At 44.2% G+C, this 26,144-nt stretch overlaps 1 protein-coding gene across 1 annotated transcript in view; it reads right to left on the reverse strand.

Moving 5' to 3' along the window:
- LOC146808987 (sialic acid-binding Ig-like lectin 13) overlaps positions 1–26,144 on the reverse strand; it is a 435,230-nt gene that overhangs the window by 139,630 nt on the left and 269,456 nt on the right. The window contains exon 6 of the mRNA XM_085614274.1: positions 8,056–8,316. Within this exon, the coding sequence (XP_085470400.1) occupies positions 8,056–8,316 (261 nt within the window). The remainder of the gene's footprint in view (positions 1–8,055; positions 8,317–26,144) is intronic.

Consider the following 26,144-nt stretch of genomic DNA (forward strand, 5'->3'; position numbering starts at 1 on the left):
TACTGTTTTGGTGGTATTAAATGCTTTAAACATACCTGCCTCCTAAGTTAAGCCTGATTGCTCATTTGCTAAGCAACCAAAGGTTGATCAAGGATTTTTTCCCTGAGACTTGACTGGACTTATTAGTGATTGTGGTATTATTACTAGCTGAGGGTGAATGCCCCCATCTACTAATAACCCAGTTTCCTACAGTAATGTTCCCTCTCAAAGTCAGTCACTGTCCATCAGTTAAGATACTTTGCATCGATTCTCCTTTAGAGGAAGAAGAAGATAACTCGTCAGAGGGATTTTAAAGTTTTCAGAATGTAAATACTACTTGAACTCCAGAGGAAGTTATTGTTCTGCAGTTTTTAGATCTCCATTTTTGTCAACAGTGTTCAGGTGAAAGGAGTGAATCTATGAGCTCAATTGTCTGACAAGAGGAAAGTATGAGTTCATTCTCTAGTTGTACGTTTAATCCTCTTCACAATAGGGTCATTTAAGTTTTTTCGATCCTGGCTGCCTACACAGCCAGTTGGACGAAATGGGTACTACATACTACTTAAAACATCAGAATAGTTGGATGTTGCATTGCACTTCCTCCACTGAGATCTCAATGTCAAGTCATTCGACTATTTTCTTAAAAGTCATAGGAAATCCACATAATTGGATAACAGGGATCAGGAGCTGTAACCAATGGAGTATCACAATCTAAGGCTTCTCCTTTTAAGGAGACAATAAGGTATCTCAGACCCTCCTTTAACTGATTGGGAATTACAGAAGAGTACTTGCAGAAACTACAGGAAGGTCCACTATTTGAGCTGTCAATTCCTGTCTTAAAGCACGTTTCCTGTGTTGTAGTTCCTGTGCTTGCTCTTTGACAGTTTGAGATAAAGATTGAGATAGATTCATTGTGAGTTTAAGATGTTTATGTATTTGGTGTACTGTTACTTGCAAATACTGGCGCTCTTCTCTGGCCGCCAGGGAAAGGGAGACCCTTTCCTGTAGCCATTATGTTGACAATGCTAGTTAAATACTTTGTGCAACCGGTGTCCCCGTGTATGAGCCACTGAAAAGGAGGACACAGAGGAAAAGGGATAAAAACGTCCAAGGGTCAAAATAGAAGAGGTCACATAGAAAGAGAAAAAATGGGAAACGGATCTTAAAACGCAGAATGTGTGACGGTTCAGAAAGTTCCAAAGGAAAAAAACTTAAGGAAACAAAACACTGGAACAAAAACTTTGAGACATGGGGGTAATGAAGGAATCCACCATCTTTGATCTGGAAGAATCAAAACTGAGTCCTCCTATGGCAGCCAGCCTCTTGTATTGAAACCCGGGAAGAAGTAGTAAGAATATGGTAACATAGTACCATGCACAAAACAGATAAATTGTCCTTTTTAAGAATTATTAATTGTATTCAGGCCCCCTAGTGAAGCAGCTGATGGCTTTCTGCACGTAAACAGTGTGATGAGTAGGAACGTCAACAGGTATCTCACCAAAGACATCAGAACTCAGAGCTGTAAAGAAAGACCCCCAGGAAAGTTTATTTATTCAGCCAGGGGTGGCACGGCATGGCACTGCGCTCTGCGTGCTCAGGTGCAGCCCTTTGGTTTTGGGAAGGCACAACACTTTATGCCACAATACATGAAATTATACTGAGTTCTATTAGAATGTTGCCTTTTGCATTTTAGCATCTGGCTTCACATGCTGGATAGTGTCTACCATGAAATACAAAAATATTGAAAGGCCGGATCAGTTTTAATTTTTGATCTCTACTCCTGTCATTTAATAGTTAATTCCTGCCATTTTTCACGACTGTCTACATCTTTTGCCCAAGCCTCTTTGGTGTATTACAAAGATGGAGCGCCACCGACCCTTGGTGGGTGAAGTACTGGTTAGTTGCATCACTGCAATCCAAGAGTGCACTACTGCATGCCATTACTGCATCACTACATGCATTTCTTTGTGACAGTTTGGAGCCCGAAGCATCGCTGTATTACAGTGTTTTTACTATCACAGACTCGTTAGGCAGTTGATGTTCTGCTGACTGACACATTTTCTGGGTCATATTGCAGGAGCGGAGTTTTCTTAAAATGTTTGTATACCCCCTCCATTCTATGGGTTTTATATTAAAAGGACTAATTGTATAATAATAATTATATTAATGGTTTGCTGTGTTTTGTTTAATCAATATCCCAAAGCGGAAGACTGTGAAGCAGCTAATAATAATTTAAATAATATCGTAACCAAGGCCCTCGATATCACTGCCCCCAGTCGCATCATGACTAATGCTAGGAGACTAAAAAAAGCTGCTCCCTGGTTTAGCCAAGAACTGCAGACCATGAGAACCACCTGCAAAAAACTAGAGAGAGCTTGGCGCCTGAACTTCTGCGCAGAAACTAAAATAAAGTATAAAGACTCTCAAAGAGTGTACTACAAATCTGTACGGCTGGCCAAGGCAGAACACTATCATTCCCGTATCATGGAAGCAGGGAATTCCTCGAAGGAATTATTTCAGATTTACAAAGAAATATCTGTAGTAAACACTAACTCCTCCATTCACAATGATTCTGTGGAGTCATGTAATGCATTTGCACAGTACTTCTCAGGTAAAATCAATAAAATATATACTAGCTTTGCCAATCATGTAGAGTCGGCCTTCGACTTCACAGAGAATGACAGTCTTATTAAGACTCTAAAGTGCCTCAAATCTTTTGAAGTTCCCTCATACGAAGCCCTGTCTAAACTATGTAACAAAATCAAATCGGGCTCTCCCCGAGACCCGGCGCCTCCGAAAATTTTAGCTGAAGCCTTCCCTGCTCTAGAACCTCACTATAGACATCTACTTCAGATCTCATTCTCCACAGCTTGCCTGCCGGCGGACTGGAAACAGGCAGTTGTACTACCTATCAAGAAAAAGCCGAATGTCAGCCTAGACAGTATGGACAACCTTCGGCCAATTTCCCTGCTACCTTACTTAGCCAAGCTAGCTGAGAAAATTGCCAACATCCAACTCATGGAACATCTGGAAAAACATGATGTTTTCCATTACTCCCAGTCGGGTTTCAGATCCAACTTCTCCACGGAGATGGCTCTCCTCAGGGCCACTGAAACCCTACGCAAGGGAGCAGACGAGGGCAAGACCATGGCCCTCATCATGCTCGACCTTAGTGCCGCGTTTGACACTGTAGCACACTCCATCTTGCTACAGTGTCTAAACAAAGCTGGAGTAACCAACAGAGCTTTGGGATGGCTGAAAGCCTTCTTGATCAATAGAAGCTTCCAAGTCCAAAGAGGGACTTTTCTCTCAGACAGCGTGCGGCTTGAACAGGGGGTGCCTCAGGGATCGGCCCTGAGTCCCACCCTGTTTAATCTATACATGGCCCCCCTGGCTGAAGTGGTGCAATCGTTCGGCGTGGAGCTTGTCTCTTACGCCGACGATACGCAACTTCTAATATCTCTGATGCAAGCCCCTTCCACGGAAGCCGCTAACTTTAACAACTGTATGAGCAAGCTGGCATCTTGGATGACAGAGCACTGTCTAAAACTGAACGGAACCAAAACAGAGGTCATCATCATTGGAGGTGATGAGACCAATTGGACTAAAGAATGGTGGCCTACCTGTTTAGGTCCCTTGCCCCCTCCCAGTCGGGAGGCGAAGAACTTAGGAGTATGGGTTGACAATAAGCTATCTTTTGATAGCCACATAAAGAGAACTGTAGGCAAGTGCTTCGGAGTGATGAAGACTCTCAACCGCACCCTTGACTTGCTGCCTCTCAATTCCAGACGGACAATGACGCAGGCACTAATTACCTCCCGGATTGACTACGGGAATGTTTTACTCTTAGGCACATCGGAGAAAAACATAAAGAAATTACAGGTCATACAAAATTCGGCAGCACGCCTAGTATTAAGACTGCCCCGCAGAGCCCCTTCTCGACCCTCATTGGCAACTCTCCATTGGCTGCCGATCAAGCAGAGGATAACTTTTAAAGCTCTGCTATGGTGTCACAAGATCCTCCATAACAAGGCACCTGCCTATATGTCGGATCTGGCCTCGCCATATGAACCTAACAGAACCCTTAGATCCAAAGGTACAGGGCTGCTCAGAAGTGCCCGTCCTAAAAAGGCCAGAATGGGAGGTAGATCTTTCCGCACAGTGGCAGCGAAGTCCTGGAACCTCCTGCCCATGGACATCAGGTTAGAGGTGAATGAGACCTCTTTTAGGAAGAAACTGAAAACTTTCCTCTTCGATCTGTGATAGGCTCTTTTTTCTACTGGTGACGCCGGGAGGCGTCACCAGGCGCTTTACAAGCTCGTTTAAACTAAACTAAACTAATAAGAAAATACATGTGGGAACTGCTATTGCATGGCCTAATTAATACGTAAACTAAACTTCGTACGCATATTAATGATAGACATTTAGAATTTTCATGTTATATGTTGCTTACTTGATGTATTATGTGAATTGTGCTCTAAATTGTGAGTATAACCCGCAATAAGTGTTGCTTACTGCTAGATGAATACACACACATGAAGGGTTTAGAGAGGGGATAACATTTTAATAGTCATTTCTATGTATTAATTACGCTTTTGTGTTTCTTTGCTTAAGTTGACCTTTTCGGAGTGGCCACAAAATGGCTGCCATCCCTATTTGACTGATGGAACCATTTCTGACGTTTCTGGGTGAAGTGCGCATGCGTTGCTGCTAGCAACAATAACCTCTATGCGACCCCAACTTGACTGAGACATCCAAGGACGATCTGGGCTGCAAGCCAGATGTCCCAAAAGGACATGAGAAGAGTTACATTAAACTGAAGAAATTTGAATTACTTCTAAAAAGAAACATTTTCCGTTCATGAACTATGTGAATAAGTCTAGCCAACCTTCAAACAAATGGATATCTGTGAACTTAAACTGTTAGAATTGATGACACCATGGACACCAACCCGAGTGGGAACCAAAATGACCTGAATGAACGAGCAACTGTTGCTAGTTATTAATAAAAATATGAATTACATTTAGAAGAAACATCTAGCGCTTGAGAAGCAAGCGGAATGAACATAATTTGACCAATCAAAATTGTTTAAGACATATAGTGCCATATGTAGGTAAATTAGATTTACCGATTCTTAAATACCGAATTTTACCGATTCGGTATTTATGAATCGGTAAATGTAATGTAGGTAAATAATTACCGATTCGGTATATGTCGGTATTTTAGAATCGGTATTTACCGATTCGGTAATGGCAACTGGCTTCCCATTCATTCCTATGGGCCTGGAGGCCCATAGGAATGAATGGGAAGCCAGTTGCCATTACCGATTCGGTAAAAACCGAATCGGTAATGGGGGAGGCATCATCATGGGTGGCAGGGTGTCACATTGAAACCCTGTTGCACCCCTGATTCGTCCATGTGTGCACATGTGGCGCACATACATGCCCTAAGGGCATATATGTCTGCCACATTGCACACTTCAAATGGAAACAAAATGCTTTTTTACAGGTATTCGTCATTTACCATCAACTTTTAGTTGCGGTAAATAACGAATCCCCACACCAACGACACACTCCCCCTACATATCATTTCAGGATTCGGTATTTACCCAATCAGTAAAATTACCGATTCGGTAATTTTACCGATTCGGTAAATTACCGAATCCTGAAATATGCCCCCTACATACCAAAAGCCTAAATACCGGTCTGTAACGGGATATTTACCGAAAATCGGCTGTTACCGACTGGTATTAGGCTTCCTACATATGGCCCATAATGTTTCATTTTCATTGCTGAATTTTATTATAAAAGGTGTAGAGTAGAGAGGGTAAAAAAACTTCTCTTCTTCATTGCTTTCTGACTTCCTGACGTTATGCTGACGGAGAGGACGGTGACTCTGCTGGACAGTGGTCTGCCCGAGACTCTGATGGGCTGATCAGAATGCCCAATTATTTTACAAACTGATTAATTGCTACTGGGCATAGAGACCTAAGATCCGATTTGACTTAGAGGACGACATTTAGCCAGAATAGGTAAATATGCTAACCAAATTACTGAATGTTTAATGATTTTCATGCTTTTATTTAGATAAAGATTGCATTTAATATTCAGAACTGTGTCGGGTTATTATTATTTGAGAAATGTATTGATTTATATTGTTTAGAGAATTGAATCTCACTACTATCCAGCAACTAAGCTGATCCATGGCCTATTCATGGGAGGAATTACTACGCCACGCTGCAACAATAACACATAGCAGTAGTGCTTTGGGGCATATTTACAAGCTGGCGATAAAAAATTATCGTAGCTTTTGCAGCCGAAAAAGCGGCCGAAAAGCGGCAATAATTTTATCGCCTAATTAGCAAGGCCACGCTAATGCGTGAAACCTTGCATTAGCGTGGGGATTCCTAACGCCCAGCTTTGCATCTCTAATGAGATGAAAAGTGGGCGTTCCTGACCTGACATGACAGGAGAAATGTCGCTAAGCGACATTTCTCCTATCATCGAGCCCCACGCTATGAAGCATAGTGGAAAGAAAAGTAGCGATAACCCCTGTTATCGCTACTTTCCTTACGCCTGCTTCAGGACTGACTTAGCTATGATATCCTATGGAGGGTGGATATCATGGCTACGTTTGTGAGTCCCTATCAGCAAGCTAATGCCACATTGCGTGAGATTATCGCTGGGTTTCCAGCGATAATCTCACGTTTGGCAGTTAGCGCTAGGATTTTTATCGCTGAGGAGATAAGCGTTGCTAATAGCACTCTATCTCAGCGATAAAAATCCACGTTACCCGGCGATAATTATCCTCACGCTAAGAGTGCTGAGCAATAATTATCGCCGGTTGTTGCTGATATGCCCCTATATTCGCATGGACACACATGCAATTAGTGGTGAAACTAATTTGTGTTTGTGTGGACAATGACAATATCAGTGTGTGATGTCTTGTAAGTATGGTGATGTATATTTGTTGTCCATTCGTAAAATGTAACCGATTTTTGACAGTTGTGAATTGCGCAAATCTTTGTAAATCTCTCCTTGCATGGCTGCCCTTCTACTGCTCTGTCACATTTAATGGAAGGAACGCTACAACATTGGCTCTTGCCCTATTTTCTGGAAATCTTTAGGTGACAAGTGCTTAGCAAATACTCTATATTACTATCAGGAGCAGGACTAGCTTTAGGGTGGTGAGACCGGTGTAGCCGCACCTGGAGCTGATCTTAGGGGCTGCGTGTTTAGAAACACCTAATGGGTTTAAAAGCACCTGCTGCAAAGTTCAGACGTTTTCAGGCAACAATACAAATGTCAAGATAACTCTGGTAATTGCTGTTCCCACTGGAAGGAGATCAGAGATTTGTCTCATCATAAGGTAGCACAGACGGGTGATATGCCTACTGCAAAGAATGTGCATCATAGAGATCACAGAACTGTATTTTATGTAGATAGCTCAGTGGGTTACTGATTTTGTCACAGATCTCCTTTTGTTACTTTGAGTTAATAAATTACAGTCCTAATAAACCACAGTGAGCTATGAACTGTCATCAAAGTGCTGCATACAAACTGAAAGGTATAGGTTAGAACATGATGTTTTTTCTCAGTCTTTCATTATTCTAATGTTGCTAAAAAGAGTTAATTTGGGTTGAAGAGCGTCCCTATTAATAAACCCAACCACTGTGGTGTGTTTTAAATCTTGAGTTTGAGCTTCTCCAGACCAAACAAAAAATATACTGCTTACTAGTATGAATGGCATGTGTTTTCTTATAGACTGGATTACACGTTTGATTCATTGTCTCTGTGTATTGTGTGTGCTGAAAAGTGCTCTGACACCCTACACTGGTAAGAGTAGCGCTTTATAGCAAATTAAATATAGGTGAGAGAGGGGCTATGAGGAGATGAAGGGCACTGTTGGAAGGTGTTAGTGAGGGAATCCGTGGCGACAGAGTTCAATAGGGGATGGGAAAAGAGATTGTCGTAGTGAGCGCCACCAGCGCAAAAGCCGACTCTGATCATGAGCTATAAATGTTTTCATTTCATTGATCGTTTATGTCTCGAACAAGCGTCCAGATCATATACTCACCCAGCACGCTGATAAATACAGAAGAGTTTGCCACGCCATGTATGTTCTTTGCAATGCACCAGTACTGCCCTTCGTCTTCGAATGTTACGCTCGAGAGCCTCAGTGTTAGATTGTTAATGGCATCTTTTTTTAATATGGTTTCTCCTCCTTTTATCCAGGAGAGGTTGGCAGGTGGAGAGCTGTCTACTGAGCAGTGCATGTTGAGAGCTCGCCCTTCCATTATCGTTTTATTTGAGACTTTTTCTTGTTTTCTTGACCAGTCTACAAACATAAAGAAAGAGACACATTTTAGCCAGTTATTATTTTCAATCAAGTTTTCTAAGTTATTGTCTCCTAAGTGATTAAGGTAACACAGAGAATGTAGAGAGTATTGGGTCACATTTTCAATAATCTAGGCCTTTGACTAAAATGTTCAGCCCACGAGCAACATCCAGGTAAGCCGGCTACTCTTGAGTCAAAAATGGGTTCACTGAGTAGATCTCATCTCAATTCTAGTGGCATGGAGAGGCATGATGAGGAGAATCAACTTTGAGAGAAACATTGACATATTCCAGAGAGAGAGTACATTCCCTATGGCATCCCTCAAAAACACAAAATATCAAAGTTTGTAAACCTTGCACAAAAGCATGTAGTCTCTCTTCTATAATAGTAATATACGGTGCAGAAGAAATATGAGCCACTGGTTGAGTTAAGCTATTTATGAGCTATAACAGGTGGAGGAGTGTTGCCCCACTGCTTTCAGCAGCAGAAATAAAAGAAAAAGATAATAACTTGTTATTATAATTTTATTTGTTCCTGCTGCAGCACCTTTGCTGGGTAGGGTGCGCTCCTCTGCTCTCAAAGCAGGAGGAGGAATGGTGGACCTCTCGGGCCGGCCAAACTGTCATGAGCACTTTGCATGTTCTCCAACCACTCGGCGGAAGTTGAGCCTGGGTGGAGAAAATGCCCATACTCCCTTTCCCTGGCTGAACACGGAACCACGGCGTTCAGACCAATCACAACACTGCAATTGCAGCGTGGTGATTGGCTTACCAGAGCCTGGGTGCTTCCTGTCCCAGCCGGAGAAGAGGGATAACGAGGAGAGACGCAGCGAGGAGGTATGTTTTTCATTTTCTTTACCTCCTTACCCCTTGCCCGGCATTCCCGATCTGAGCCAGCCGCCACTGATAACAAAGCCTCCTTGATTGGATGAAAAGGTTACGGACCCAGATCCATCGGACTCTACCCTTTAGGCACCCAGCTCTCTCGCCTACCCAGTCGCAAAATCATAGAAGGTAACTTTAACTATCACTGAAATCCCGGCTGTCAGTGTTGCATAATAAAATACTCATGTCCATGGACTGTTATCTTAAACCAGTTTGGCTTGGAGCCCATCACCCTACCCATGCAATGTCCCTGAAATTGCCCATGAGCAGGACATCAAAAGCTCTGCGTCTGGAGCCCCCACCATGCCCCTTGTCCAAAATGATAGAAACCAGAGTTTGTGTAGCACCCCCTATGTGCCTGCTCATCCTCCTCCTCCCATCCTTATTAGGCATATTGGGAAAGCACGAACGCCATTGCTGGAAGCGGCCATGGTATCACAGAAAAGCCTCAGCAGCAGGTCTCCCTACCTCACCATGAATTGCAGTTCCATTGATCTCAAACATTACCCTGTTAGTATTCAGGTATTTCATTTTACATAAATAAACGTACATTTCTAAATCAAAAGTATTCAGTTTCATGGAGATCACTACTTCATACTTACATTCTAGCAGTTTAATTGATAATTGTTTTTCGTGTGTATATATTTGGTTCCAAAACATCTGTGTGCCACATAGGGACAGATTCCTCCTTACAAGGAAATGCATTACCATTGCATCCTCTTTCCACTATACGTATTAGGATAGGACCAATGATTACAGGGATGCCCAAAATATCCTAAATATATGCAAGGTAGTGGTCACCATCATTCCAGGAATCCCTAACATGTCAACCATTACAACCATTATGCTAGAATTGGGCCTATGCCACCCTAAATGCCATTGGCAGCCTTATTCCAGAGATGGGCAACAAAGATTCGTGGATCCAAACAATAAGCTAAATATGCCTCAGACAGCATCTGCCAAGCTTGAAATGGTCCCAATTTTTTGAAATCTAACTCTGAATGTTATGGGTCATTTATGCATGGCTGACAGAGCGTGGATATGTTGAGAGTCCTACAGAGGAAGAGTTTTGGTGTTGTGTCAAGTTTAGAGGGTTGTTTCTAAGTGCTTTAATTGGGATTGCTGCTACTTTCAGCAACACACTGTCTACTATTCACTGTGTCAATGTGTTTCACAGCTTCTCCGGCCACTAAAGAATTGGGGACTGCTAGAGACCTTTAACTTCCTTGCTCAGACACTCTTAGCTGCTCTCACCCATCCGTAAGCAACCTCCCATCTGTTAGTAAAACCTAATGCCATCCTTTTACTCTTGTGTACTCTCTTAGCCTACGTCCATATACTGATCAGGTTCTATCCTCCAGCCCTGCTTCCACATACGGATCAGGTTCCATCCTCCATCCCTTCTTCCACATACTGATCGTGTTCCATCTTCCAGCCCTGGTTTCACACACTGATCATGTTCCATCCTCCAGCCCTGCTTCCACATACGGATCATGTTCCATCCTCCTACCTTGCTTCCACCTACTCTTCATAGTCCATCCTCTAGCTATGCTTCAACGTACTGATCATGTTCCATCTTCAAGCCCTGGTTTCACACACTGATTATGTTCCTCCCTCCAGTCCTACTTCCACATACTGATCATGTTCCATCCTCCAGCCCTGCTTCCACACACTAATCATGTTCCATCTTCCAGCCCTCGTTTCACACACTGATCATGTTCCTCCCTCCAGTCCTACTTCCACATACTAATCATGTTCCATCCTCCAGCCCTGCTTCCACATACTGATTATGTTCCATCTACCAGCCCTGGTTTCACACACTGATCATGTTCCTCCCTCCAGTCCTACTTCCACATACTGATCATGTTCCATCATCCAGCCCTGCTTCCACATACTGTTCACACTGTCACACAATAATCTGCTCCCAAATACTGACTCCACTTCTAATCCCACTCCCTCTCTTCCTGCCTGCTCACATGCATTAGACTTGCTCCCATCTAGCCATGTTGTTTAGTAATTTAAAATCACAGAATTAGAGAGTTGATGTTCTCTGTCCCACCCCTACCTTTATTTCCAAGACACAAGCTGTCTAATGAATCTCATAATGTCCCTGCGCATCATTACATCACAGGATTTAGAGCAGGTATCGGAAGTCTTAGACTCACATTTTATTGTTTTCAAGCACTTGTGCAATATGTCTTACCTCTACTGAGGGCTCATGGCAAGCAATAATAAGTGGTGAGTAATAAACTACCTTGTCAGTGTAGTTCGGTGGTAGACTGTGAGCTTATATTATGGCTAATCGTGCAAAAGACAAGGCTGGCCGGTGAGAGCTTCATGGGACTCATGATCTTCTTACGCAGCTTTAAATGTACATAGATAAAGCAGATGAATTCTCAAACAGGAATATGTCAGAGGTTGTGGACAGTACAGCACAACATTTAAATAAGGTTTAAAGTTGACTGCTCCCTACTTTGAAAACAGGGGAAACTCCACCTGCTGCACCACCGACAACTGCCACCCTGACCAGCTCACAGGTATGTATGAGTGTTATTATCATATCTTGTCTGTGTTATAATGTTAAGTCTCCAAACACAGGTTTGGTTCCCTTCTCCACCTGTGCCGTTCTCTGTAAATATGTGTGTAAGAAATTGGGTTACTGCTTTATTGGAGTGTGAGCCCTGGTCAAGCAGCAACCACAATCCTAGTCAGGGTAAGGCACAAGCAAACTTCAAATTAACCTGTGCTCACTCCCTGGTAGGTTGGCACAGAGCAGTCAGGCTTAACATAGAGGCACTGTATAAAGTATTTGTGAAACACTTCAAACAGTAAAACAGTGAAAACATTACAGATTTTGAGAAATATAACAAGACCAAAATGACAAACATCCAATTGGCAGAACTGGAGATAGTGATTTTTAAAGTTTATAGTGGAAAATAGCCCCGAAAAGCACAAAGCACTAATGGGAATATCTGGTCACGCTGGACCCAGACAAAGTCACAAGTTCAGGCCGACCGCGATGGAGCATGGGCTGGCAACAGGTATCCAGCTAGGCTCGCTAAACAAAGTACCTTAAATCCTGGTTGCAGAGTGTTGTGTGGATCCGCGTCGAAGATGTTCTGTGCAGCAGAGGCCATGCGTCAGTTCCAAGATAGGGTGAGGCTGCAGTGCCAGTTCCTGATGTCAAGAATCCTGTCACTGAGGCTTGTAATGTTGCAGTCTGGTGCCAAGGAGGCAAGGCGCACCAGAGGCGAGGCGTAAATTCCGATGAGCGGTGAAGCTGCGATGTAGAGTTTTGTCATCTAGGCTGCCGTTGACAAGAGATGCGAGGAGCTTGTGCTGGGAGAAGCATAGCGCAGTGGTGGTTCTGAAGGCGATGCGTCTTTCCCCAGATGCAGGAGGCATTGACTATGCAAGTCTTTTGAGACAGGTCCAATAAACACAGCAGCAGTGATGCATCAGTTCTGCTCAGGGATGCCCCACTCAGTTGAGGAGATGCATTTGTTCTGCTTGGGAATGCGTTGCTCAGCAGAGAAGATGCATTGGTTCCACTGGAAAGCACATTAGGCCCACTTCCATGGGTCCAGGAATGGGATGGCACCACTTGGCAGAATAGACTCACAGATGGGGGAGTCCAGGTGGAAGGGTTGGAGCTTGTTAAGTTCCTGACCCTTTAGATCAAGAGGCCATTCAGCTGGCCCTTGGAGTCACTCTGGGTTCTGGGATCAAGTGATGCAGATCCAGTCCGTCTCACCCAGGCAAGAGGGAAGCAGAAAGCAGTTCAACAAAGCAGGAGTCCAGCAGAGGGGCAGTCCTTTCAGCAGCACAGCAGTATTTCTATTGGCAGAGCATCTACAGGTTCAGAAGTATACTAAAGTGGTGGTGTGCGAGGTCCAGTTGTTATACCAAGTGGTGCCTTTGAAGTGGGGGAGACTTTAAAGACATACCTTTGAAGTACCCAGATACCCTCCTTTCCTGCTTTGGCTCCAGACCCACTACAAGAGGGTTTGAAACCCTTTTTGTGTGGTCAAGACATAGCCTATTCAGGTGTACGTGAGGCTGTGCCCAGCTCCTCCCTCCCATCCTGCCAGAGATGGCCCATTGAGACACACCTAAGGTCCCACTTTGTGTGGCTGTTTAGGAGGAATATCCAATGCTCAAATACCAACTATACCCAGTCATGTGATCAGGTTACAGGCACCAAATGGCTAAAGCAAGAAAATGCTAGCTTTCTAAAAGTATAGTAGACTGTGACAATGCAGTCCTTGGTAATCCTGTGAGTAAACAGTAACTAAACACATTAGTTGTGTACAAGAGGAAATCACCTCCTGATCGTGGGTGTAAATTGTATTCTTTTCATGAATGTTTATTCTTTCTATTTCAAGGATGAGTAAATAGTGATCATACATTCCACTGCATTTTAGACAGAGCCCTTCAGCAGGGTTATAATTTTGAAAGCATCTGTTTGCAAAGCATAGTGAGGCTGCGGCGGTGTTTGTGCGCCACCGGAGCCTCACTATGTGTTACAAGCGGATACACATTCATGAAAAAAATAAAATGATTGAAAAGTTAAGCTTCAACTCATGAGTGTCATTTATGTACAGATGTACAGCTAATGTATTGTATAGCCAGTATCGGAGCCAAAAACAATTGTTAATCAAATGAACAGTGGTTTAACCATGCAGACAGATAGTGGTGCGCTAAGGGGATGCTATTCCCAGCATGGTAGAGTGCTACACTTTCAAATTTTCTAAAAGTAGCATTTTCAGAATTGCACTTCAAAATACAACTTCACCATAAGTTTGGATTTTAAATTGTGATTCCAGGGACACCGAACTTGAAGGTTCATATCTTCCCAATTGGAAATGACACCTATAAAATGTAATAAGGTAATCCCAATGTTATCCTTTTGGACAGATAGGCCTTGCAGTGGTAAAAAAAGCATTTGAGAGTTTTTCACTTCCAGGACATGAAAAACTTAAAAGTACATGTCCTGCCATTTAAATACAGAGCATCCGCCCCACTGGGTTGTACAGGGCCTAACTGAGGGGTGACATTTATGTATAAAAATTAAAAGGTATGGGCCTGGCTAAAGGTGTATTTTGCCAGGACCACATGGAAGTATAAACTGTACACATCGACTATGCAATGGCGCACCTGAGACATGGTTATAGGGACTGCTTATGTGGTTGGCGTAAGCAGTGCTATAAGCCCACTAGTAGCATTTAATTTAAAAGCTCTATGCACTTGTAGTGAACTATATTTGGGACTTTTAAGTAAATGGAATAAGCAAATTGGGTATGCCCCAATATTACCATGTTTAGGGGAGAGAGCACAAGCACTTTAGTATTGGTTAGGAGTGGTAAAGTGCGCAGAGTCTTACTACCAGAAAAAATGAGATCAGAAAAATAGAGGAAGAAGACAAAAATTTGGGGGGAAGACCACCCTAAGGCTGTAAGGTTTAACAAGATGATAGTAAGAATGATAGACCTTCCAGAATGAAAGTAGCCCCATAACACATATCAAAAGTACAGAATGTTTTGAAAAACAAATGTGACCATTTTTCTGCAAGGAATACGAAATTCAAGGAACCTCGACAGAAGTCCTCTTGCAGAATGGAAGTACAGAATATTATGAGATCAGTGAAGCAGGTGAAGAGAAGAGCAGGTAGAATTTGACAGAAAGAGTTTTTAGACTTTTGTAGAAATGGCTTTTTCTTTAAAAATGTGGTTGTTCATTCAGGTGCTCAACAGATTGTGAACATTAGACAAGCTGTTTGTCATCTTTAAGAAGTGCCATCAAAGCAGCAACTCAATAAGTCCGGGATTCGCACCATGTTTGATTGGGAATGGAAACACACTTCTAGTACAGAGGCTTATTTTAATGAAGAAAGCTGCTTTCAAACCAAAATGTTATTGTTTGCTGTGGATACAGATGGTTGATCCTATGAGTTGAAACAAGGTACAGCAATACCAATGGAGAAGTCAGTACCTAGAAATACAGATGAAGCAATAAGCGACACAATTTAATAGCGACGAGTTCCAGCTCCAATGTATTAGTTCAGTGTAGCTGTAACTGTAACATAAGGCAAGAGTAAATACGCAAACTTTGGTTAATCCTAAGAAAGTTCAACAGTGCAACTTTAAAACTGAAAATTTGAATGTTGCAAACTCTGGATTCCTGTAGAGTCAGACATCTATCTAATCTATCAGGACATTTGTTGACTTGCCTTTCTAAAAAAAATATGTGCAGTACTTTTCACCATTTTTGAATGCTGTCTGTGCTTCACAGAGCAATGTACAATCTATTTAGAAGGCTGTATTTTTTTTAAAGTACAGCCCTGCATTTAGAAGCTTTGAAAATTGCTTCTTTGCGGGGCACTCTGAAGATACAAATATATATACGTCGGACCTGAAAGATACCCTGAAATGAATGAAGTATTAGTAGAAACTACCAGTGAAAGAGAGAGAGAGTACATAGATTCTGTTAGCCAACTTCAGCAAAGAAATAAGTGAGGGTGGGCAAAAAATATTGTGTTCATCCAGCATAACTGGTGGAAATTTTGGCGATTCCACGGTACTCTTGTAACTCACTATGGGCCTCATGTAGGTAGCCAAATACCGGTCGGTAACGGCCGATTTTCGGTAATTATACCGTTACCGACCGGTATTTTGGCTATTGGTATGTAGGGGGACAAATTTTGGTTTCGGAATTTACCGAATCGGTAAAATTACCGATTCGGTAATAATACCGAATCGGTAATGTTACCGAATCGGTAACTTTTCCGAATCGGTAATTTTACCGATTCGGTAAATTCCGAAACCAAAATCGAGATGTAGGGGGAGTGTGTGGGTGTGTTTAAGAGTCGGTATTTACCACCAACTTATAGTTGGTGGTAAATAATTAATGTATGTGTTTATGCATTTTTACGCGCGTAGCAGTGTGCAATGTGGCATACATACATGCCCTTAGGGCATGTATGTGTGCCACATGTGCACACATGGCCGAATCAGGGGTGCAACAGGGTGTCAATGTGACACCCTGCCACCCTTGCATGTGTTCCCCCCATTACCGAATCGGTATTTACCGATTCGGTAATGAGGCATACCTTCCCATCAATGGGAAGGTATGCCTCATTACCGAATCGGTAAATACCGATTCGGTAATTACCGAATTGTAACGAATCGGTAAAAAATACCGACTCATTACCTACATACGAGTTACCACTTCTAAAATACCGATTCGGTATCGTTCGGTATTTTTGAAGTGGTAACTGGTATGCCACCTACATGAGGCCCTATCTGTCCAAATTCCTAAAAAAACCGCATGGCACAATTTTTCTCACGGCTCCAGAATGATAAGTTGGCAAGAGCAATCAAGATTTTGCATCCCCTAGAGCGATTCCCGGTTGAGATTTTTCTGACACAGGTAGTCGCTGTTAATCGCAACTGTTCATGGTCAGAAGGATGCTGCTCAAATAGAAAATCTACTCAACCACCAGCAAAATCAACTCAAGTAGATTCTCCATCTGGCACACCGCATGGTGCCGTTTGTGGTGATTTTTTCAGTGCAGCATGAGGTCCTAGCACTAAATCACAGTGGAAGCAGCACAACATGTTCATTTCTGCCCATTGGCCGAACTCCTCGGAATCTCACAGAGTTTTTATGTAACTCCACAGAGTCAAATTCCATAACTTCCGCCCAAACCTAGGATTGTAGATCAAGAAGTAGAGGAACCACCAGTGGCACTAGTAGATGGTGTGCCAACAAAGAATAAAATAATTTAGCAGGAGTTGATTAGTATAGCGAAAGAAAAGAAAGCCGTACCTTAAAGAAGAAAACATGTTCTACAAAGATGTAGATCAGCCACATAACTTCAAAGTCGACTGATAGTGGACAGTTTGAAAGAGTTTATTCTTCAACAGCAGGAGAAATAAAGGAAAACTACAGTATTCACCCTCTACACTCTAGGCATGTAATGTGTGATGCATTAGAATGATATTAAATCAAACAAACCAAAGGTGGACTCCTTAGGGTGTGGGAAAAGAGCTTAGAAGCTCGCTGTTTCCACATCTGTTTCCAAAAGGAGAAAGAAGTCATTATGATGATCGGCCAGTGCAGATTCCTGCTTCATAGTACAGATCAACTAACTGTATTCTGAAGATCTGCAATTAAGACAAACATTCTTTATTTGACCTTCTTTTTAAAAAATAATTCTCTGTTTCTAGCTGACAGTTGCGTTGCTGGATATGTTACTTCTTGAATTACAAAGTCTGAAAAGACAGAAATGAAAGAGGTATGGAAAAAGGTTTCAGCTGGGAAGTCTTTATCAAAGAAGTTATATAGCTTCAATCTGAAGATGCTTTCCCACAAGGAAGTAATATCTTATGAGGCATGTGACCAATTGAGTTTGGCTAGTTTATATGGAAAGTCTAAAGCCATTGTTTGGATTTGTTTATGCCTTGCTTCTACTCGTAACAGAGTGTTGAAGCCTTTGGCTGAAATTGAATATCTTGTACATATCTGATCCTGAATGCAAATATATTGTTGAAACAAATATGCTGGACACTTACTACCCAAATCACAATGTTCATTTAGAAAGCCTCTGTATGAAGTATTTCAGTTCTACACATCCAGAAACAGTTTTGAAGAATACATTGAACATGGCAAGTTTGCTGTATGGGGGCTCAATGGTTGTTTAGTTAGACACTATAACCAAGTCTCAACAACCACCAGAGAATTATTTTCTTCTGCTCTTCTGTGGTTGTAATTAAGAAGAACTGTTAGGTCAATATCACTTCTATGATGATGCTTTCATTGTAGTTAAAGACCAGATTGAATTACCAATGTTTCCTTCTATTTGAAAATGTTGATTGATGACCTTGAACAAGATGAGGGAATAGCAGCTACGATTGCGAAGGATAGTTTACAAGAGAGCCAGAGTTCAGGACCTCATACACAACATCCTTTTTGGCCTGCCTATTTTTGAAAAATGAGGCAGCCGTTCCTATGAATAAGGTGCAAAATGCTATGGATTAGGTCCAATATCAGTTTATTGACTTACGTATTTTATTAATTCAATTAAATGAAGAGCAACTACAGATTGATCTGGAAAGAATGGCATCAGTGGGTCACAGAGTTTTCAGGTTGGTAGAGTATGGGTTATCCATCGGATAGATGTGTGTAGATTCAAAGCCATCCATGTAGAGATTTGCCATACTTGGGTCAAAGGTACTATCCATCAAAGTCCCTGTCACCTGCCAAGGTTCACAGACAGAATATTAACACTGAAAATACCCCCATACCACAATATCGAGTTTTAAATATCGATGTCAAAAATATCGACATCCTGTATTTATAATTGTGGCAGGAAATATAGGACCTTGGTGTATGGGAACTGAGGCATCCCACCACCTTAGTACCCATGAGCCCCGGACAGACTAGCTATAGTATCTCATTTGCTCTCCTACTCACTCATAGAGAAGAAAATGATTAGACTCCACCACTCTCCTCGACAACCTCACTAACCTCGGACTGAAGCAGCTGGTCAACACGGCCACTCACAGAGCTGGACACACCCTCGACCCCATCGATGCATGAGGGACACACCTCGGCTTCAGCCACACCACCCAGCCCCTCTGGATGGACCACCACTGCGTCCATTTCACCTTCAACACCACCACCGAACCCAAGCCCGCCCCACGCCTGCCACAAAGGAACTGGAGCAAGGTCACAGACGCACATCTCAACAGCACCCTCCTCCAAGACCCCCCAGTGCCACGACTGACACCAACTCCGCAGCCAAAGAACTTCACTGCTGGATCTCCTGCTGTGCCGACAAGCTCGCCCCCTCTGCCACCCCACCAAACAATGCCCTCTGAAGGCCGCCTGGTTCACCACAGAACTGCAAGAAGCCAGGCGCTCCTCCGGACGCCTAGAGAAAACCTGGCACAGCCAGAAAACCACGGAAGCACGGAACAACCACAGGAGCGTCCTGAAGGAATACCACCAGCATATAAGAGACACCAAACGGACCACCATAAGAGACAAAGTCCAGACCAACGCGACCAACACCAAGGAACTGTTCAACGTCATAGAGCAGTTCGCCAAAGCCCCCAGCGAAGCCACAGATGTCACTCACTCCCAAAAACTCTGCGGCAAGTTCAGCTCCTACTTCCATCTGAAGATCAAGGTCCTCTATGACAACTTCAGCAAACAGAAGCTGGACACCGCCTCCTTCGCCACCGCCTCTGATAAGCCAACCTCCATGACCTGGAATCCCACCACCGTTGAGCTCATCACCGCGACCATGAAGAAAACCCACTCAGGAGCCCCAATGGACCCCTGCCCACCGCACATATTCCACAGGGCCGCCGCTGCCATTGCACCCGAACTAGGATGGACCATCAATGCCTCCTTCGGATCTGCCGTCTTCCCAGACAACTGGAAGCGGGCGTAGGTCAAACCCCTCCTCAAGAAACCAACGGCCGACCCAACGAGCCTGAAAAACTAAAAGCCCATCTCTCTCCTCCCCTTCATGGCCAAAGTCACCGAGATACTCGAAAACGCCCAGCTGACTTCTTTCATTGAAGAGAACTCTATCCTAGGCACCTCCCAGTCTGGATTAAGCAGCAACCACAGCACTGAGACCCCCCTCCTTGCCGTCACTGACGACATCCGCATACTACTCGATCAGGGACACACTGCAGCCCTCATCCTTCTAGACCTCTCCGCAGCCTTCGACACCATCTCACAACGCACGCTCGCGCCAGACTTCACGACGGGGGGATTCAAGGAGCCGCCCTCGACTGGATCTAATACTTTCTCTCTGGCAGAACCCAGAGGATCGGACTCACTCCCTTCCTCTCCGAGCACACCGATATCAACTGCGGAGTACCCCAAGGATCATCGCTCAGCCCCACACTCTTCAACATCTACATGGCCCCCCTCACCACCACACCACCATCGTCAGACAGCATGGCTCAGCATAGTATCCTATGCCGATGACACCCAGCTCATCCTGTCACTCACGAAGAATCCCGAAGACACCAGACTCTGCTTCCATGAAGGAATGAAAGACGTCGCAGCTTGGATGAAAGATAGATGCCTGAAGCTTAACTCAGCGAAAACCAAGGTCCTCATCCTCGGACCCTCCACCTCTGCCTGGAACAACACCTGGTGGCCCTCCGCCCTTGGAAATCCACCCGCCCCTACAGACCACGCACGAAACCTCGGCGTCATCCTCAACTCCCTCTCCATGAACCACCAGATCAACGCCGTCGCTTCCACCAGTTTCGACTGCCTGCGCATCCTATGCAAGACCTTCAAATGGATCCCCCTTGATTGCAGAAGGACCGTCACCCACGAGCTCATAACCAGCAGACTGGACTACGGCAACGCCCTATACGCTGGAATCAACAGAATTCTTCTACACAAACTCCAAACCATCCAGAACACCGCAGCCAGACTCGTCCTCGGGACACCGCGTCACAAACACATGCCCCAACACCTATGAAACCTTCACTGGCTCAAGGGGATCACCATAAAACACCTCACCCACACCTACAAATCCCTCTACAATATCGGAGCCAAATACCTCAACGAGAGAGTCTCTTTCCACGTACCAAAGAGGAACCTCTGCTCCGCCGACCTCGCCCTGGCAGAAGTCCCCCGCATCCAAAGAAACAGAGCAGGCGGGAGAGCCTTCTCCTACATCGCAGTCAAGACCTGGAACGCACTCCCAGTGAACATCAGATGCTCCCCGACCCTGCACACATTCAGGAAGGACCTCATGACCTGGTTCTATGACTGATCCAGAGCTGCTCCCCCCCTAGAGCCTTGAGACCCTCACAGGTGAGTAGAGCGCTCTATATACCCATGATGGATGATTGATTGATAAATGATCGGTTCAATATGAAGTATGAAGAGTGAGTTGGCTGGGGAAAGAAGTAAAAAATCTTGCAGTTGACTGTGTTGCCATTAACTTTAATCGCCGCACTGAAGCGGCACAAGTTCTAGCCACTATAGGTTCTTCAAGCTCTTGTAAACAGCCAACATACAGTCCCTTCTTCTAGGCTATTTTTTATAGGCACCTTTTTAAGAGCCTGGATGCTCTGCACCTTAGAAAAAGATTAGTCAAGGTCGTACCCCCACATGGACCCTCTTGTGCTTCCGGCTTTGAAGACTTCAAATAGATATGACTCTTTGAGCTCCTTGGACTTATATGATTGATTTGAACCACCTGTATTTCAGCAAAACCATGATGTTTCCTCTTCCTAATATATCCCAGCAGAAAGAGTGGAAAATAAAATGGTAATAAATGATTTTATTACCATTTTAGATTTTACTGGATGCTGAATGGAATATGGGGGTGGGCCAGTGTGTCATTGCTGTTGATTGGCAGCAATGAAGAGTGACCATTTCAGTTTGAAGTACGCATGTAGGTTTGGTGGCCTCTCTTACTACGGACAGCTGAACATGCGCAATTCAAACATCTCAACCCACCTGTCGTAGACAGCTCGGTTGGAGAGAAAGTACAGACATCCAGTGCCTTTTGGAGAGCTTAGACAGCCTGCTCCAGCCAATCCAGATGCTTCACTCTTGCTGCTTAACATTGTTAACAGCATGAGAGCAGCATCGAGAGTATGCTGCAGGATATGGTATGTATAACTTTTATTTTTTCTTTCTTGTAACTTTAAATATAATGTAATTTTATCATGTATGTATGTATGTTTACTTTAATATCTGCAGCTCCCCACTGTGTTTTCTGTCACCAACCGCAATTGTTTGGACCTTACTTTGGCATGATTTGACAGAGTTAATCCTGATAAATTGTGATAAATCCTCTTTTCGATGTGGGTGGATCTGGACATTGTATATTATTTGAGGGACCTTCATGATAATACAGCAGCATCTGTCCATTACACTAATAAGTCCACTCATACTCATAATTTTAAAATGGCAGTGGTATTCGCCAAGTGTGTATACTTGCCCCTTGTTTTAGAGTATGTGGCCTAACAGCTAGAGTGGGTGACCTCGAAGCTAGGGAACCAGGTTCAAGTCTCGGCAGGGATGCTCAACATCCTGTGATTCTGGGCAATCACTTAATAAATTAATGTGTCTGTCTGTAATGCAACTGGTGCTCGTGTAAAGTCCTCTGATACCTTCGGGATCTAGTTCGCATTATATAAAAATCTCCACCAAAAAAACAATCTTAAATTTAGTGGTGTTGAACAGGCACCAGTGACTGCACTGGCAGACTGTCCTCAAATACAAACTCAGTTGCTCCCAGTCCTGTTTTACAGGTGATGTCGTACTGATGGCTAGGACCACCATGGGTCTCCAAACCTTATTGAATACGTTTGTGTCCTGTATGAACAAGCTGGCCTTGTCAGTTAATTTGTTTTAATCCTTTGTCATGGTGGTGGGCCTTTCCTCCACCAGATTCAAATTTTTTTGCATGAGCAATCAAACCTTATCAAATGTAAAAGCTATCCCAAAGCTTCGTGTTTTTTTAATTCTAATATGAACTGGAAACCTCTTATTATATCCACGAAAGAGGACTTTATAAGAGCCAACACAGCTGTATGTAGGTCTGCATCTAGACTGGGAAGCAGACTGCTAAAGGCCTTAGTGAAGATTTAGCAAGCAAACTGTAACTCTATGGAATCATACAGCTGTGACATCTGGGGATATGCAGCAGTGAATCAACTTCAGGTTATAGAAAATATATTTTTGAGGCGCTTGCTATGTCTCCCCCAAAGTAACCCATCTCTATAAATTCATAAAGAGCTGGCAGTTAACTCTCTCAGGGATTTGATAGTCCTTTGAGTCCTGCTCAGCTGGATTGGGCTATAGACAAAGGAAAAACTCATTCTGAACAGGCTTGTTTTAAGGGACAGGTTGTCACTTAACCAAGCTCTTAAAATTCCATGTCATTGTTACGTCTAGGAGTCATTCCAAAATATGAGAAGGACGGAGTTATTTTGTAATCCAAAGATTATGTTAAAGACAGACCGGAATGGGTTTGTAGAATGCAAAATATTGGCAGAGAAGAGATTGAGGGGAATATTTACAAGCGCCTATCGCCACCACAGCATCACTTTTACAGACTTTGTAGTGGCGATAGGGGCTTTGCTTTATTTGCAAGGCAGTGTTAAGCTACTTAACGTGGCTTAGCGCTTCCTTGTAAATAAGGGACCCTTTCACGCTATCCTTAGCGTGAAAGGGGGGACAATGGGTATTGAGGTGGGCGCTCCACCGCAACACCCATTGATTTTGATGCTGTATCCAATTTACAAGGGTGGCTTAAATATGGGCCTGCACCGAAATTAAGACCAGGGAAAACCTGTTCTTATCCTGGCAAAACTAGTAGAAATGTTTAATTTCTCCTCGTTTTTGCTCTTTTCATGTGTGCTATGTTGTGCAGCACACATGGAAACAGAAAAACACCTTTGATTGTTTATGTGCAGGAAGGCGTCCTTTCTTGCACATTTTGCAAATTCTATGTGTGCTGCTTAATCGCCATTTCAGATCACTCTCCTCAATGCAGGCACCCTTGCGCTATGGTGTAAGGGTGCCTTCATTGGTGCTAGGCAGCTAAATGTAGCGTCAGCACAGGGGGAAATGCAGGGCTGCATCATATTCTTGTATTTATGGTGCAGTCCTGCGTTTATAAAGTGACGGAGCGTGTTGTTAGCCTTCTTGGCTTAACGGCACGCTTCTCCACTTTCTTTTTAGATATGCTCCTGAGTTTTTAAAACCAACTGTACAGAGGTATATCTTGTTAACCATGACTCAGTTATCGTAATCTTACAAAGTTATCATAAAATCAATATGGAATAATTCTTGTTTAGTAGGTTTAGATTTAATTTATTGTATTTGTTGCTAGTTTCCTGCAGAGGATGACATGAAATTGGGTCTCTGGGTCCCTGCAGCTGCAACAATGTGTTTCCACAGGATACAATGCATTTTATTATGTTTTGTGGATTATTTAAAGTGCCCTGGAAAGCTTGTATTGTTCCTTTACTAGAAGCCATGGGATTCTAAAAAGTTTGACCTGCTCTTTTGTTTTTAAAATTATTATCTGATTAATATAAGTAATTTTTATTGGTGTTTGTTTTTTTAAAAGCTATCAAGATGTCCTGGGAGAGCACACTTCAGGGTGCCACACAGCAGCAGGTAGTCATCCCAGGCCAGCTACTATTCAGGAAAGGTGCCCCGTCCGTTTCAATGGCAGTAATCATCCTTGTGCACAACAGATGTAACAGCAGTGTGCACAACGCAGTCCAGGTTCTCTGTACCATGTGCCCACATGTGTATCTGCTGAAGTTTGGCACCAGCAGTTATACAGTAGTGGGCCTTTGAAGTTGGAGGTGGTTCAGGGTGTTTCTGTTTGAACCACAGATGCAGGCCTCTGTGCCATAAGTCCGCGGAATGCAAGTCTTAATCTATAGTGGGCCATGCTCTGGCTCCTAGAGGCCAAGTATCAACACCTCTCTCTCCAATCTATCTAGCAAGGCCCTCAAATGGCAGTGATCTGTCATTCCAGTTGCATGCCAAATCAATCAATCAATCAATCAATCAATCTAATTTTAAAGTGCAATACTTACCCGTGAGGGTCTGAAGGCGCTGAGGGCAGGGGGGGTGAAGCTACTGCTCGAAGAGCCAGGTCTTGAGGAGTTTTCTGAAGGCGAGTAGGTCCTGGGTCTGCCGTAGGTGGGCAGGGAGGGTGTTCCAGGTCTTGGCGGTGAGGTAGGAGAAGGATCTGCCGCCGGAGGTTGTTCGTTGGATGCGGGGGATAGTGGCGAGGGCGAGGCTGGGGGTGCGGAGCTGGCGGGTGGGGGTGTAGAAGCTGAGTCTGCTGTTAAGGTAGGCTGGTCTGGCGTTGTGGAGTACTTTGTGTGCGTGGGTGAGGAGCTTGAAGGTAAACCTCTTATTGACGGGGAGCCAGTGTAGGTCTCTCAGGTGGGGGGTGATGTGGCTGCGGCTGGGGACGTTGAGGATCAGTCAGGCGGAGGCGTTTTAGATGCGTTGTAGTCATCGTAGGTGTTTGGCTGGGATTCCTGCATAGAGTGTGTTGCCGTAGTCCAGTCTGCTGCTTACGAGGGCCTGTGTCACCGTTCTTCTTGTTTCGGTCGGGATCCACTTGTAGATCCTGTGTAGCATGCGGAGGGTGTTGTAGCAGGAGGAGGAGACGGCGTTGACCTGTTTGCACATGGAGAGGGAGGAGTCGAGGATTAATCCTAGGTTGCGTGCATGGTCTGTGAGTGTCGGTGCTGTTCCCAGTGTGGTCGGCCACCAGGAGTCGTCCCAGGCTGAGGGGGTAGGTCTGAGGATGAGGATCTCCGTCTTGTCCGAGTTCAGCTTCAGATGGCTGCTCCTCATCCAGTTGGCGACGGCCTTCATTCCCGCGTGGAGGTTGGTTTTGGCAGTGTGTGAGTCCTTTGTGAGGGAGAGGATGAGCTGGGTGTCGTCAGCGTAGGAGATGATGTTGAGGTCGTGATGTTGGGCCACTTGTGCGAGGGGGGCCATGTAGATGTTAAACAGCGTCGGGCTGAGGGATGAGCCCTGGGGGATGCCGCAGATGATGTCGGTGGCTTCCGATCGGAAGGGTGGGAGGCGGACGCTCTGGGTTCTATCGGAGAGGAAGGACGTGGTCCAGTCAAGGGCCTTCACTTGGATTCCGGCTTCTTGGAGGCATGTCTTTAGGGTGCGATGGCAGACCGTGTCGAAGGCGGCTGATAGGTCCAAGAGGGTGAGGGCTGTTGTTTCGCCATTGTCTAGTTGGCGCCTGATGTCGTCTGTGGCGGCGATGAGGGCTGTCTCAGTGCTGTGGTTTCGTCTGAATCTGGCCTGGGACGGGTCCAAGATGTTGTTGTCTTCGAGGTGGCGGGCCAATTGTGTGTTAAAGATTTTCTCGATGACCTTTGCCGGGAACGGGAG

Source organism: Triturus cristatus, chromosome 7, assembly GCF_964204655.1.
Source record: "Triturus cristatus chromosome 7, aTriCri1.1, whole genome shotgun sequence".
In the NCBI taxonomy this organism is placed as follows: domain Eukaryota; kingdom Metazoa; phylum Chordata; class Amphibia; order Caudata; family Salamandridae; genus Triturus; species Triturus cristatus.